Below are 16,017 nucleotides of genomic sequence, written 5' to 3'. Positions count from 1 at the left end.
GGGCTCCAGCTCGCCGGGGCGGGGAAGGCGAAGGGAGGACCAATGAGAGCGCAAAGGCGCTGCCGGAACCGATCGGCTCTGCCGGGGGTTGGCTGAGGCTGTGCGCGCAGACGCAGAGGCGCGGCGGAAGGGGTGTGAGGAGCGCTAAGATGGCGTACCAGACCTTCCGGCAGGAGTACCTGCAGGTGCCGCCCGTGACGCGGGCCTACACCACGGCCTGCGTGCTCACCACCGCCGCCGTGGTGAGTCCGCACCCCCGGGGGCCGCCCTCCGAGCCGGCGGGGCATGGGGTGTGTGCGGGAGCGGGGCTGAGGCTCCCTGGGGAGCAGGGGTTACCTCAGGCGTCGGTCCTGCAGGGCGCCCTGAGGAGGGAGCTCGCTGCAGGCAGCGCTTCCCGGGCCCCGCTGTCAGCCCGTCCGGAGAGCTGGGAAGGTGCAAAGCACCGGTAAATAGTAACGGGAGCGGGGCGAGGGAGTCATCGGGGCTCGCTTTTGCTGCCAGGGAACTTGCTGGCCTCTTTTGGCACAGACGGGGGTTACTTACCTGAGTGCACCTAACTTGGTGTGTTGATTCCATCATATATTCTCTTCTTTTTCAGCAATTAGAACTAATCACGCCCTTTCAGCTGTACTTCAACCCTGAACTAATATTTAAGCACTTTCAAGTAAGTGTTTTGTGAAGTATGTGGGGTTTTTAAAGTATGCTGTTGAGTTTGAGAGTGCCTGGCCTCTCGGAATTGAGTGTGGCAAATGACCGTGGGTTTTGCCTCTAGCTAATGAAGCTAGAGTGCAGATTACTGTTTCTTAGCATAAGTCTTAGATTCATGGACTGTAAAGGAGCCTTCAGTTACATTATTACCTGCTTTTCTGTTTAGGTGATAAAAATAAGCTGTCATGTTTAAAGTTCTGTTTGTCTCGTTTCCAGGTATGGAGGTTGATCACCAACTACTTATTCTTTGGACCAGTTGGCTTTAATTTTTTATTTAACATGATCTTTTTGTATCCTTCATGAAGTTTTCTTGCTTTCCTTAGAAAGCACAACTCCAGAGTACAGGCACGTGGCTATATGTGCATGTAGGCAAAGGTCCCCTTCTGCTCCACCATGAAGCTCCTGGGAGTTCAGCAATGATGACTTCACTGATGTCAGGAATGGGCAGCAACAGGATCTCCTTCATAAGTTGGCAAGAATCTTGCTGTTTGTATGTGTGGTGCTAAGACTTTGCTGTACAAACCTGATCTTTCAGGTTGGTTCTGACGTACAGGAGAAAATCCCAAGTTGCCTTTTTTCCCTCTCCTGGGTCACCCTCTCTTCTGAGGTATCCAGAAAGAGCCAGTCGATGGAGTAAATTGATAAAAGCATCTAAGCTCATGTAGAATTGAATCCTTTTCCACTTGGGTCTTTCTTCAAACTCATTTGCAATCAGATTTTCCTGAGCTGTGGCTTCAGATACCGTTACTGCCGAATGCTTGAAGAAGGCTCTTTTCGAGGTCGGACGGCAGATTTTGTGTTTATGTTCCTTTTTGGAGGACTTTTAATGACTGTATCCTTTTATTCCAGACTGCTTTAGTAAAGCTAAACATACATGAGTGAGAACTGAAACCGTGTTACTTTTGTCTTTAATCTTAGATGATAATATGTTTTGTTTGTAGGACAAGGAATAACAGCATTTGTTGAAGTACTTTTGAATGCTGGGCAACTGTTGCTGTTAAATACAGGGCTGGTCTTTCAGGCTCTTTACTGCCTGACAGGATCATGGAAATGAGCTTATGGATGAAAGGATGCTCAGTTTATCTCAGAGCAATGCTGGTGCTTCAGTGATTTCATGCTAAATTATGTTAAAGAGATTATTCCTGCTGCAAGTATACTGAATCCTGCTATAGGTGTTGAATTTGATCTCCAGTAGGTTTGATTTACTTGGATATGGAAAGCAGAGTTAGCAGTTGTATGGAAAACACAGGATTATGAGTTGTGCTGTGAAATACTTCTCGTGCTTGACCTCCCAACAATGACTTGGTGAACTGTTTTCTTTAACTAGCCATCGCAGCTTTTTGGCTTGTTTGTGAACTTGGTTTTCTTGGGCCAGGCGTTCACAATAATGCTTGTGTACGTGTGGAGCCGCAGGAATCCCTATGTCCGTATGAACTTTTTTGGTCTTCTCATTTTTCAAGCCCCATTTCTGCCCTGGGTATTGATGGGCTTTTCACTGCTGCTGGGGAACTCCATCATTGTGGATCTCCTGGGTAAGCAATTGCAAGAATCACAAGGATCTGTTCCTGCCAGTGTTCTACATGAAACAAGATGTGGAAAAACCCAAGGGCTAAATGCCTTTTACTTAGTACCAGTTCTATATACCAGGCTTTTCTGATTTCTAAACATGACAGCATATTTTGGGCTGTAACAAGGATGGAAAGAGCTTCTCATGGTTTAGCTTTTTATTGCTTGGAATTAGTCCAGTTATGTAAGCTTATTGTGGGAATCAGACTGTTGAAGTAAAATAGCTTATCTTACTGGTTTTATCAACTAATAAAGCCATAACATCAGTATGATTAATAATGACAAACAGTTTTCCTTATGTTTTGTAGTGCGAATTAAGCATTTTATCTGATGTCAGCATGCTTTATTCTCTCTCGTATATTTTCTGTGAAAGAATCAACATGTGGGCTTTGGGTTTGTTGGGTTTTTTTTTCCTAAAAATTCTAGTAAATCATTTGAAAGTTGTGAAAGAGAAGTGTTGAAAAATCACCATTTGACTTCTCTTTGCATGCTAGGCATTGCTGTTGGGCATATATATTTTTTCTTAGAGGATGTCTTTCCCAATCAGCCTGGTGGTGGGAAGCTTCTGAGAACACCGTCTGTCCTGTAAGTACTGGTTGTAAAGCTAAAGACGTGAATGGGAACTGAAACAGATGTAGAAAAAGTGCTTGTGTGGAAAACTGTTTATAATTCAGTCACAGCAGCTTCTAGTAAATCAGGCAGCTTGAGGCAGAACTGTGCTGTGCCTGTGCTTGCTTTTTCATTTAACTCGTGTTGTCAAGCAAGGGGGGAGGATCTTAGAGATGTGGAAATGGGAGCTATGTTCTTCAGGACAAGGGCTAAAGGGTAACCTTTGATTTCTTTGGTAACACTTGTTAGTCTTTGCCTGTTGGTGGCACCAAAGATGCATGTCTGAGTCCTGCTGTGTATGAGCAGTGACTGAGGTGTTAAATATAATAGATCTAATGTTTTTTCTTCTGTCAGTCATCCTCATTTCACAGTTTGGCAGAAAACTTCAATGTTCATGGTACTGAGTGCTACTCCTGCTACTCCTGCTCAGTTCCCTCTTGTGGAGAGGGCTGTAATCATGGATACAAGGAAAAATTTCTTCACTGAAAATTAGTTTCAGCTGAATCTTGTCAGTCTTCATTGATTTGGGCACATAATTCCAGACCTTCTTCCCGGGGGGTCTAATTGGAGAGCAAGCGTGACTTGGGAACAAATGATGCATGCTTTGGCGACCTGTTTCTGAGGGGGGATGCTGTTACAAGTGCAGAATTTGAGCAATTTGTCTTATTGTGAAACACACATTCTAAAGGGGGGGAAAATCTTTTCTGTTTTCCAGCAAAGCAATATTTGATACACCAGAAGATGATCCTAATTACAATCTTTTGCCAGAAGAACGACCAGGAGGATTTGCGTGGGGAGAAGGTCAGCGCCTTGGAGGCTAATAAGTGTCTGTGCCAAAACGCAGCGAGAACTGGGAGAGACTGACCTGAGCAAAGATCCATACTGGGGACTTTTCATTCCCCGTCGCAGAAAGGACACTTTTTGACCGCTCTATGGTTTTGAATACAAGCACTTTATGTAGTCCGATCCAAGACACTTCCAGACTACCACTTCCTGTCTTTCCCAGTCAGGGAATTTATTGTGCTGGTAATGAAAATACTAATCCAGTGCAGCCAAAAACCTGAAACTGGAAACCATTTCCTGTCAGCTTCAGTTAACAAGGCCATGAGTACTTGTTTGAAGTGATTTCTAAAGTGGTTTGGTTTTTTTCCAAGTTATTTGATACAGGAATCTATATAGGAAACTTTACAGGAGACAAACCCAACTTTTTGGGGTTTAAACTCATTTTTTATTCTTGGATAAAACTAGAAGATGGTTGAAAGTGTAAGTTCCTATTTCAGTGGCACAAGGTTTTTAGTCTGAGGTGCTATTGTCTCCAGTCATGTTTGAATGGTAAGAAATACAACATGCAGCATAATGCAGGCGCTTCACTTTGCCAGCTGGGTTTCTGGAATGTGCCTCTGTGTGGATACGCTTGCCAGGCTGAGACTGCATTTTGATGGCTTTGCCCTCCAAAAGTGTGCGTTCAGATTTGAGTCTAACTGGTTTAAATAAGTAGTTCTACAAAATCCACCCTGCTACACATGCACACTCCTAATGGTTATGAAATTGCTTGGAGCTCTGGGGAAGAAGACTTGTCTGGAGTCAGAACTGCTCAAATATCTCACATGATGAGGTGAATAAAATGTTTTGTGGATCCTTTTGGTTAATCCTTTGTAAAATCCTATAGTCTTGATGCAGTTGGCTGAAAGTAGAAGTAGGGAAAAGCAGGTCCCTGAAGAAACAGCATTAATGCAAGCTTTTTCCACAAGTGTGTCCTGGAACTGCTAGGAAGCAGGATTGTGTGCTCAAAATGTTTGATTTGTGGTCTGAAGTTTGTTACGAGATGATTGAGTGTCCAGCACAGGTCAGTGACACTGAACAGGATTTAGCTTGAAGTGATGTTGGTTATAAATACCTAGATGAGGAGCCACATAAGGAATTAGGAGCATGGTTCAGCTTGACCGGTTCAGTCACTACTAAGATGCTATGGACTCTACTGGTGTAGCTCTTTATTGATTATATTGTAATAGATAAAAAGAGAGATTGTTGAAGCTGCATCTTCCTCATGTATGTGGGAGGATGGGCTCAGCCGTGGTACCCAGGTGGTCATCTTGTTCAGTCTCAGCTATTGCTGCTGTTAAAAATCAGCTACAGGATTTTAACTTGTTTGTAATCCCAGAGATGAATGTGTTGGGATCTCAAGAGAAAATGCTTTGTCCACAAGCAGTGTGTTAGATTCTGATAAACAAAATCAGTGAATCCATTTGTTTCTGCATTTTATCTGTTAAGGGTTATAAAAAACTTAAGGGAGATTTCTATTTTTTTCTAAAATAGACTATGTCTTGCTCTCCAGGAGTACTAAAAATGCTTTGGGCAATGTTGCTTTATGAGTTGGATCAAAACCTTTTTTTACTTTGGTGTTTAAGAGCTGGTGAGATGTAAGGAAGGTGTGTGAGATGTAAGGGGATGGAGAGAAAAGACACCCTTGCTGCTGGGATAAAACCTCTAAATCTAGAGCCTGACTGGGGAGTAATGTTTTGCCCCTGCTTGAGAATGGCTGCTCAAGTCATGTGCTGGTAAGTTCACTTGTCCTCGCTCTGCCAAAGCTGCTTTCCTTACACGCTGCTTTCCACTCTGGTAGAGTAAGATAGTACTCTTCTCTTTACAGAGTAATGCCATAACATCCACACAACGCATCTGGGAGGAACTTTTAAGTGTTCTTACTTATATCACAGGACAAAATTGACTGTTGCTGGCAGATTACTGCTTCACCTGGGCTTTAATTGCCCTTAAAACTACTCTTGGGCAGCCTATCCCACAAAGAAATGTTTTTTAAATACCAGGCTCCTCTTTGGAGGGTGTATCCTCAGCTGTTGGGGATGTTGGAGGTTACTTCATAGAATTATAGAACACCAGGTTGGAGAGACCTCAGGGATCATCTGGTCCAACCTTTCTTGTCAAAGCATGACCTAGACTAGATGTCCCAGCACCCTGTCAGCCAAATCTTAACAGTAGCCAACCTTGGGGAATCCACCACTTCCCTGGGGAGGTTATTCCAGTGGCTGATTGATTGCTCTGTGAAAAATTTCACTCTTGTGTCCATTTGGAATCTCCCCAGGAGTAACTTACACCCATCACCGCTAACCTTTTCATGGGACTCTGTAAAAAGGGAGTCTCCATCTTTTCTGTACACCCGCTTTAAACACTGGAACATGGTGATGTGGTCTCCCCTGAGCCTTTCTTTATCTAGGCTGAACAAACCCAGTTCTCAGCCATTCCTCACATGGCTGTCCAGACCTTGGATGTCTCTGTGGCTCTTTGGACTCTCCAGCCTGTCCACCTCCTTTTTGTAGTGGGGACCAGAACTGAGCACAGCATTCCAGGGGCAGCCTGGCAAGTGCCGAGTACAGCTTTGTGCCAACGGCTCGTAACTGGGAATGCCGTAGGTGTCAAACCCGCCTCTCTGAGACACTACCTGCAGGTCACCTGCACCTCTGGGGTCTGGGCTCTGCGGGCTGGGTTTCCCCGCGGCAGCCGCTGCCTGCTCCGTGCCCGGCCATGGCACCGTGAGCCCTGCACTGCATCTCCCAGCGGGCCCCGCTCCGCCCGCACGCTGACGCCGAGCCTGTGCGCGGTCGCAGCGGAAAGGCGCTGTCCCGCGGCCGGCCGGAGCGATGCGGCTGCCCGGTGAGGGGCCGCCGGCCAAGCGGCCCAAAGCGATGGTCCCGGCGCGCCCTGCCGTGCAGCCCCGCGGGCCGCCGCCCGTCGAGCAGCAGCGCCGCAGCCTGCCCATCTTCCCGGTGCGGGGCCGGCTGCTGGGCCACATCCGCGGCCTCGACAGCGCCGTCGTCATCGGTGAGTGCCGGACCCAGGGGGGGCAGCGGGTTACCCCAGTGCCATAGCCCGACCGGGGCTCGGCGAGCGCGGCTCCCTTCAGCCGGCGGCCCCGGGGAGCGCAGCACCGGTGGGAGGCTGCACAGGAGCGTAGTGAAGTGTAATAAAGCGGTAACAGCTTTGTTACCGAGCGTGGATTGGTTATAACAGTTTGTGCCTTGAGGTTTCTGAAGAGTATTTAATAGAAAAACTATTCCCTTGGTGTTCCTCAGGAGAAACAGGCTCGGGGAAGACCACCCAGATCCCTCAGTACCTCTATGAAGCAGGAATTGGCCGCCAAGGCACCATTGCTGTGACCCAGCCTCGGCGAGTAGCAGCGATAGCCTTAGCTACCAGAGTCTCAGATGAGAAGAAGACGGAGCTGGGAGGCCTGGTAGGTTGTTTCACAGCGTCTTTAGGGAGTTAGCTTAGTGCTGCAGTGTCAGTGGGGCCGTGTCAGTTCTTAATGGTAAAGATAGTAACAGCCACAGGGGTTATCTTCATTTAATAATATGCCTGAATGGGAAAAAAAGGCTGTTTACATGCTGCCGTGGCATGGAGGGGGGGTGTTTGACTCTGTATTTGTGGTATTTTACTTCTTGGTTATTCTCTGTGTTCCTCAAGTTGGAAAAAATACTGGTTAGTGAATAAAACAAAAAGCGCTCTTTTCCAGCGCTCCCTGTATTGAAAGTCACTGTCAAGGAGAGCAGAGTGCTGAATCCATGCAGACCTGTGAATCTGTGGGAGAAAAGTGGAGGAGAAAGACTTTCCCTATCTAAAATCTTTGGAGATCATGGGGTAGTTTTTAGCAGGGGAGGAAGGAAACTCAGGGCGATTGCCATGAACTTCTAGTCGGGGAAAAGCCAATTGGGATACAGTGTTGGGAGCATCCTTTGGGTGATTATGAGACTTGCAAGATTAACTGCTCTCAGACTGCAAACACACCGTTACACTTTCCAGAGCCTCCTTGGAGTTCCAGTTGGCTCTGTCCTACCAGAGTGCTTTGTAGTCTTCCTTTGTGGTACAATGCCAATGAGAAACACAAGTAACTTTATGCTGTCTGTAACATTCACTCCTGTAGGTTGGCTACAGTGTCCGCTTCGATGACCTGACATCTGATGAAACCAGAATCAAGTTTTTAACAGATGGAATGCTGCTTCGGGAAGCGATTGGAGACCCCCTGATGCGGAAGTACAGCGTTGTCATCCTGGATGAAGCACACGAGAGGACGATCCACACCGATGTGCTCTTTGGAGTGGTGAAAGCTGCACAAAAGAAACGAAGGCAACTGGGCAAGCTGCCACTAAAAGTATGTGGCAGGGCCTGGGGCTTGGACTTGAGTATCTCCTGGGATTTGCCAAAGCATTTGAAATGTCAGCCTTGACTCTTTGTGTTTCGAGAGGTCCTTTTAAGCCTCAGTATTTAAGGGTGGCCAGCTTATGATATGTGGGCCTGATATGACACATCTGAACGACCTATCTGGTCACCTCCATGGTGCCCTTTTTCCTTAGAGCCCCTATACGACAGCTCTATGACATGCTCACACTGGGGAAGGAGATTGCACATGTGTGTTGTGTGGATGTGTAATGAATTTGTGTGAGTACGTGATGAAGTGTGTGAAAGCTTGTTGGTTTTGTTGGGGAAGGCGTAAAAGGGACTGGTAGGGTCCTAGCACAGCCTTGTTCAACAGATCACTCTGCAGCATAGCTTTGTGGGTATCAGCTCTCTTAAGTGTCAGAAAGCATTTTAACACATCTTTGCATATTTTATCATACCAACATGTTACTCTTGTCTGATACCAAAGCTGATGGCTTCAGTAAGGAAAGATCACTCATTTTCTCTCACAAACTCTGTATGCTTTTTGCTCTTCTGAGCATATATCTCAGTCTCTGGGAGCTGATCTTTGGCTAATCCTGACTGGATCAAAATTACGGTGCTAACCCATCTTATGCTCCTATTGAAGGTGATCGTCATGTCAGCAACAATGGATGTTGACCTGTTCTCCGAGTACTTCAATGGAGCTCCTGTTCTCTATTTAGAAGGCAGGCAGCATCCCATTCAGGTCTTTTACACCAGACAGCCTCAGAGTGATTACCTGCAAGCAGCACTGGTGACCGTCTTCCAAATCCACCAGGTAGGGCTGTCTCATCAGGTTTGTGCCTCTTTGGGGCCATGGATTGTTGACTGGCGAGGCTCACAGGCTGCTGGGGCAGAAAAGATGGTGTGAGCTTGCTGCTGCCAAATGGGAGATGTTCCTGAGGTGTATCCTCTGGGAAAAGTGGATAGCTGAGGATCATGCTGAGTTAGTGAATTTGGATTGGCTCAAGGGAGGGGTTAACAAAATGCCACTGTTATTCCAAAACTGAAAAGAAAGATTGAAACTGGTGAACTGTAAAGAGTACTGGGCTGTGGGGGGAAATCCAGGTATAAACTAACAGTAGCATGAAGATGATTCTCATTTACTGTCAAAGCATAACTGCAGAGCAAGTAGAAATCTGTTCAGGTGACAGTTCGTAGGCATTTTGTGACTAAATGTTTGTATGCAAAGCTGCCAGGGTGCTTGCTGGCCCTCTCTTTTGCACATCCTGGACAGTTATTTCATGAAACAGAGAGGTGACTTTAAGCACTTCCTCCATCCCATTAAGGCTGAATCCTGCAAAATGCGGTTTACCCCTCACTCTGTTGAATCCATTGGGAGCTTCAGGCTGTTGCACACCTTGCACCTTGTGTGTGTCTTTTCTTTCTTCCTTACCTGCTTTGCTGGCTGGCTCTCAGGACAACATCTTATGACAATATCTCAGTTCTCCCTCCCTATCCAGACCATCTTCACTTCTCATTTGCTTCTTCCTCTGGCTCCAGGAAGCACCCTCTTCTCAGGACATCCTGGTGTTTCTGACTGGTCAGGAAGAAATTGAAGCAATGACCAAAACCTGCCGAGACATTGCCAAGCATCTCCCTGACGGCTGCCCACAGATGATGGTGATACCTCTTTATGCTTCTCTGCCCTACTCTCAACAACATCGCATCTTTCGGGCTGCCCCCAAGGTGAGAGGATGTGATGGGTAAACAGGAAGAGTTTGCAGAAGTGTTTGGAAGAAATGTGGGATTTAAAGGGTTAAAGCAGCCTGTACTGATCCTAAGTCAGTCTCCACTGTCCACTGGTATTAGGCTGAATGGTTCCAGTATGATACAAGACAGTGCAGCTGGAATGGCATTAACTGGTGCATATGATAAGTCATCTGGGATCATAAAAAGAAGGAAGAATTAGGGAGTGAAAAGGACAGAGGCATTGAAATTTGCCCTATTTCATGAGAAGTTTATGTCCATATTGCAAAAAAGCTACAGCAGTTACTGGACAAAACGCTAGGAAAGCTAAAAACCCAGGCATATTGCAGGGCTCCAAGAAAAAGAAATTGTGCTGCCTCAGGCCCTTTTGTAGCTGTTCAGCAAGAATCCAGCTCCTGTGTCAGAAATGAAACCAAAATGGTTTTAAGACCTAGTGATAACATCTGTCCTGGATGGTGTCTTTTACTACAAGTGTAAGCACATGTTTTTGGCACTGATAGGAACTACAGGTTATCTTAATTTACAAGGGCTGGCGTAGTACGTGGTCTTAACATGCTGCAGTGATAAGTATGCTTGACTCATGCGGGCCAAAGTAGCAGCATTTCTTCGTTGCAGCTCATCTAAGGTGGCTTGTGACTGGCTTTAGTTTGCTCTTCCTTTCAGGACTGTCGCAAAGTGATCCTGTCCACCAACATCGCAGAAACCTCCATCACCATTCCAGGAATAAAATATGTTGTGGATACAGGCATGGTCAAAGCAAAGAAGTACAGACCTGGTGAGAAAACCTAAGGAACAGTGCAGAGATTGCCTCAAATAATTGCTACAAAACTGAAAACAAGGAGCCCCACTGAGAGCTGACTTAAAACACCCTCTGCACTGACTAAATTAGTATCTCAGGGTTTAAGTGTGGGTTTTGGTGGTGGTTTTTGGTGGTTTTTTTGAGTGCCAGTCATGTGGGTGTAAAAGTCTTTCAGATATGAATCTCCTCTTCATGGACACAGTGTGTGATAATTAGCTTTGCTTCACTGTGCAAAACCAAATGAAATCCAAGCAGTATTTGGATGGCAGACCCTGGGATATTCTGTTGTTAACCCAACCTGGTTGGGTTAACCTTGACTGAAGTGATGCTTTTCCATACACAGAAACTGGTCTGGAAGTGTTGGCAGTCCAGTGGGTGTCAAAGGCCCAGGCCTGGCAACGCACAGGGAGAGCAGGGCGAGAGGACAGTGGGATCTGTTACCGGCTGTATACAGAGAATGACTTTGAGAAGTTGAACCAGATGACAATACCCGAGATACAGAGGTGAGGATGAAACCCTGATACCATCACACTTCTTACCACACTTCTTTTATGTACTGTTAAAGAACTGAACAGCAAAACTGGATCTAGGGGTCTAATGGGATGGCTTTTAAGAAAAAAATAACTGTAAAGACTGAATAGAAAAGTTAGGAAGGATTTGCTCAGGGACAGTTGGGATCTGAGTCTCCAAACACACATGGGCAAAAGCTCTCTTGACTTTTCCTCCAGATCTTGGACTTGCCTCTTACCCTTCCTGGCTTAGGAAGTAAGGCTTCACCAGCCAGCACCGGACTAGTCTCTATCAAGTTGCAGCTCAGGTCTGAGGGCTCTACCTCAGCTTACAGGCAACTGAAAAAAAAGAATGTAATAATAAAGGAAGAACAATCTCAGTTGAGTTTTGTGCCTATGCAGGTGTAACCTGTCCAGTGTGATGCTTCAGCTCCTGGCCCTGAGAATTCCCAATGTACTCACCTTTGACTTCATGTCCAAACCATCTCCTGGTAAGTACGTGGGTACAAAGGCAGCCGTGGAAGAAAATGATGAATGAGTCACTGAGGAATTGCTTTAAAAGAGGGTCTGCAGTCCAGCTGCAGAAGATGGAGTGTGAAAGGTCAGAGCTCTGAGGGAGAAGCTGCATCTTCTCCTGGTGGTCCCAAAGGCTCATATTCATTTGCTGCTCATTGATGGTACGCAGTCTCATCAGAGCAGCCATGATTATGGCAGGGAGAAGGAGAGTCCAGCTTCCAGAATAGGGAGCAGCTTTGAGTCGTAAAACCCACAAAGGTGTGCTATGACTGCCAAGGAAAGCCACAGGGAATCTCACTCAGCCTCTGCTCAAAGCTGGAGATGGTGGCTTTAGTTTTGCCTCTGGTTTTGCCACTTAGATTGGAAAAGGTGATTGTTCTGGATGGAGGGGGATAAACCACAAGGGCACTAATTTGTCTGAATAGGAAGTCCTTGTCCCTGTGACCAGGGGGAGGTGAAACAAGTAGTGATGGTACCAGCTGATCCTTCACTTCCCTGCCAGGAGGCCTCACAGCCTGAACATCCTTCTTTTGACAGAGGCTATTCAAGCAGCAATTGAGCAGCTGGTCCTGATGGGAGCTGTGGAACGAAAGGACAATCAGCTTGTCCTGACCCCCCTGGGAAGGAAGATGGCAGCTTTTCCACTGGAACCAAAGTTCTCTAAGGTAAAAACTGTAGAAATCTCACATACTCTTCCCAATTCCATTGGCATTTCTCTTTCTAACTTCTTAAACAAGGTCTGGAATCTGGAGTGACCGCAGCTGTACCAGTATATTTGCCATACATGAATGAAGCACAGCTTTATTTACAGCAACTGTGCTAGTTTAGTTGTCATTTGACATTTAATTCAGGGAGGCTTTTTTGAAGATAATTCCTTTCTCTGGCCGCTCAGAAGCTGACACAGGGTTTATTTCCTTGTGATCTCTGGGATTGCTGGTAGCACTGTTCAGCAGTTTCATGTAGTGTCTGATGCTGTAGTTGATTTCAGTTGCTGTTTGTGCAGTATATAAAATGGCCAGTTCCAGGAAAGAGAACAACAGTTGCAGTTAAAGGTGCTTGATGGGCCCATAGAAGGATTTAGTTGCCTCTAGGCCTAAATGTTTATGAGATTGTCCTGAACAATGCTTGATGAAGTTCCTGGGCTGCCAGTGAGCGGAAGAGTCTGTCCACGTGAAGTGGATCTGGTTGACCAGAAATGAGTTTTGCTCTGTGATTTGCAGACCATCCTCCTGTCCCCCAAGTTCCACTGTACAGAGGAGATCTTGACCATCGTGTCACTGTTATCCGTGGACAGCGTCCTCTACAATCCGCCTGCTCGGCGGGATGAAGTGCAATCCGTCAGGAGAAAATTCATCTCCAGTGAGGGGGATCATCTTACGCTGCTCAGCATTTACAGAGCCTTCAGGAATGTCAATGGCAACAAGGTAGGATGCTCTGAGGATGCCAGTGCTGGCTGGGTTCATGATGGTGAGGAGCTTTTTTGGCATACAGCAGAGTGGCATCTGCATCCTTCATGGTTGATGCAATGTACATCCTTTACAAGTAGGTAACTGGAGAAGGCTGTACAAGTGCCTAAGATTTCTCCAGAAAGCTGTAGCAAAGCTGATTATCAAAGCTCTGTGAGGCCAGTTCTGAAGCAGAGCCAGGTGTCTTCCTCCCCTGGTTCCAGCTGGAAATGGGAAGGAGTGGGAGAGTGTTGAGACTTGCTGATAAATACCTAGATGTGCTCTTTGGCAGGATTCATTGCAAAAACACTGAGTTGTCTTGTCAAGCAAATTTTGATTTGTCCTACCCTATAGACTTCTCAGTTTGATTTGTAGATCTGTAGACTCATGTACCCCATTCCTCGCAGCATCCGTCATTCTCAGGTGATCACTTTTCCCCACCTGTGGGATAGCAGGTGCTGTTTCACAGCACTCGGTGGCTTGCAGAGCAATTCTGAGTGGAAGAGTGTGCTGGTTTTTAGCACTGTGTAGGCAGAGGGGAGTAGACAGAGGTAGAAATGTGGCCAGGAAATGGGTTAGCACCTTTCCTCTGAGAGAGAGGTTGTGCGTTTGGAGGATTCATGCTTTCAGGGTGAAGAAATGGCCCCTTCTAACTCCTGGTTCCTCTGCTGCAGGGATGGTGCAGAGAGAACTTCATCAACAGCAGGAACATGATGCTTGTGTCAGACGTCAGAGCTCAGCTCAGAGACATCTGTGTGAAGGTAACTTGCCACACTGTATTGCTCTGTTTGTCCCCAGACTGATGTTGCTGTGCATCAAGTCCCAGGAGTGGGAAAATGTGGGTTTGTTTTCAGTCTCCCATGCATAGTCTGGTAAAATTCCTGACTGTGCAGCTGCATCCCAAAATCTCAGAGCTGGGGGAGGCTCAGTGGGTTGAGGAGAGGTAAAGAGGGAAGGGAAGCTCTGGGGAAGTTTCTTGGATGGAGAAAGTTTTTCCCTAAGGAGTTCTGCTGCTGGAGTGTGGATGTGACTGTGCTATGTGCACTGCCGGTGATGTCAGGCTCTGCAGTGCATGCTGGCTGGCTTCTTCTCAGAGTCAGGCATTCGATTTAGCAGCAGCTTTCACATCAGCACCATTCCTGCCAGTCACAGAGCATCAGGCACAGTGGGGGAGCTGCTGCTGAAGTGCTCACAGTCTGCATGTGACATGGGAGCAACCCTTTGACACCTCTGTCCTGCTTCGAATGCTCCTTGGTCTAAAACCTACCCCCGGAAGGACAGTCTTGATCCATTTTGCATCTCATCTTTTGCTTCCTATTAGCTTGTTTCTATGGTCTGCTCTCTTACTAGCTTCTCACAGACCTTAAAATGTCACATAAACTGTAAATAAGGGTTTCAATGCGTTAGAGAGGCTACAAAGGCTCTTCCCCTATAGCAGGTGGGCCCAAGAACCAAGGAGTGCAGCCTCAGCTGGTTTGGGTTACTAGAGAGGAATAGTAAAGCTCTAATAGGAGTCAGAAAATGTGTAGTGACTTTACCTTGCAAGATCAGATCTTGCTGGATCTCCTCCAGCACCGCCAGCTCATGGGGGTCCTCTAGCATCTAGGAAAGACACATCTCAGTGATCCAGCCATCCTGGCTGCTGCCAGTAAACTTCCACACCTGACCGAGCTGTCGCTATTCCCCACGCTGGCAGGATTTCTGACCCAGTATTAGTGGTCTCAGAAGCCCACTGAAGGGCTGTGTTTCCCCATGAGGGTCTGTGTAGACACTTGTGTGTCTGTCTCTGCTGCACAGCTCTCAATGCCGATCGAGTCCTCCCGCTTGGACACTGGGAACATCCGCCGCTGCCTGGCCCACAGCCTCTTCATGAACGCCGCGGAGCTGCAGCCAGATGGCTCCTACCGCACCGTGGACTCCCACCAGGCAGTGGCCATCCACCCCTCCTCTGTGCTCTTCCACTGCAAGCCAGCCTGCGTGGTGTACAATGGGCTGCTCCACACCAACAAGTGCTACATGCGGGACCTGTGCGTGGTGGACGCGGACTGGCTCTATGATGCAGCGCCTGACTACTTCCGCAGGAAGCTCCAGGTGGCCAAGAACTGAGCTATGGGTCTGGCACCAGCAGGTCTGGGGGTTTTAGGACTTGTTTTCGGTTTGTAATGAACGGATGGGAATGGTGGAGCTTTGCCTAGGTCAAAACCTTAGAGGAAAAGTGCTTCATGAGAGACAGACCTCACAAGTGTCTGTGGCTTAGAACAATCACCCTTTTAACAGGTGAGCTCTAAAAGGGGAGTGTGCTCTGTGTACAGGGTGTGGGATAAATCTATCCCAGGAGGGGAGCTGGTATCAGACTGCAGTTTTTAGCAGGCTTGTGGATAAAGAAATAAAACCCTAAGAGCACTCTTGGTATATTTTATGATTGTGCTTGTGTCCTCAGCAGCTTTTACTGCAGTAAATAAATGTAGCAAGTTGTAAATGTCTACATATAGGGGAAAAAATGCCTCTTTTTACTGTTTCTCGAAGGGAGGTGCTACTGTGTTTTACCTCATCAGTCATCCTCCTGCCTTGCCATGTTCACTATCCTGGGACCACATGAAGGCCAGTAACGGCCTGTTCCTAGGCAGGGTGATCCGGAATGTCTGCAGGTGTGTGTTGGAGACGGACACGCATCCCTTTGTGCCTCTTTGCAGTGTTGTTCTCTGGTGGTTTGAAAAGAAGGAAAAAGAAGAGGTGAGTGGGCACAGGCAAAACTTGCTATTTCTGTATGTGTGAGCTGGGCCCTTTTGGGGTGGTATTTCCAGAGTGTGCAGCTACTTCAGTTGTTCTCACTTGAATTGCAGGGAATTATTAAAGCACTGCATCTATTTCTTGGGTTTACAGACTTTGCAGCTCTAGGGGAACATGTCATATGTAATGTATAGGAAATGGCCATTTTGTTTGG

General features: G+C 46.9%; 2 protein-coding genes across 3 annotated transcripts; both read left to right on the top strand.

The window, feature by feature from the left end:
- Positions 1-37: 37 nt before the first annotated feature.
- On the top strand, positions 38-5,964 carry DERL2 (derlin 2). 2 transcript variants are annotated; one of them, XM_065695187.1, is made up of 8 exons: positions 38-242; positions 599-664; positions 925-998; positions 1,447-1,540; positions 2,045-2,240; positions 2,769-2,859; positions 3,599-3,684; positions 5,219-5,964. In XM_065695187.1, the coding sequence occupies exons 1-8, from the start codon at positions 150-152 to the stop codon at positions 5,305-5,307; spliced, it is 789 nt and encodes a 262-aa protein (XP_065551259.1). In that variant the 5' UTR covers positions 38-149; the 3' UTR covers positions 5,308-5,964. The 2 variants fall into 2 exon arrangements, with proteins under 2 accessions (XP_065551259.1, XP_065551258.1); XM_065695186.1 differs by lacking the exon at positions 5,219-5,964 and having other exon boundaries at positions 77-242; positions 3,599-5,124.
- A 528-nt stretch (positions 5,965-6,492) lies between these two features.
- On the top strand, positions 6,493-15,552 carry DHX33 (DEAH-box helicase 33). Its single transcript, XM_065695184.1, has 12 exons — positions 6,493-6,720; positions 6,972-7,132; positions 7,820-8,047; positions 8,702-8,872; positions 9,598-9,783; positions 10,468-10,579; positions 10,947-11,106; positions 11,515-11,603; positions 12,166-12,293; positions 12,849-13,052; positions 13,748-13,834; positions 14,871-15,552. Exons 1-12 carry the CDS (start codon positions 6,540-6,542, stop codon positions 15,177-15,179), a joined length of 2,016 nt encoding a protein of 671 aa, XP_065551256.1. The 5' UTR covers positions 6,493-6,539; the 3' UTR covers positions 15,180-15,552.
- Positions 15,553-16,017: the final 465 nt, after the last annotated feature.

This window comes from Lathamus discolor, chromosome 14 (assembly GCF_037157495.1).
Source record: "Lathamus discolor isolate bLatDis1 chromosome 14, bLatDis1.hap1, whole genome shotgun sequence".
Classification (NCBI taxonomy): Eukaryota; Metazoa; Chordata; class Aves; order Psittaciformes; family Psittacidae; genus Lathamus; species Lathamus discolor.
The sequence above is the reverse complement of the archived record's forward strand: the minus strand, read 5'-3'. Positions and strand labels throughout refer to the sequence as shown.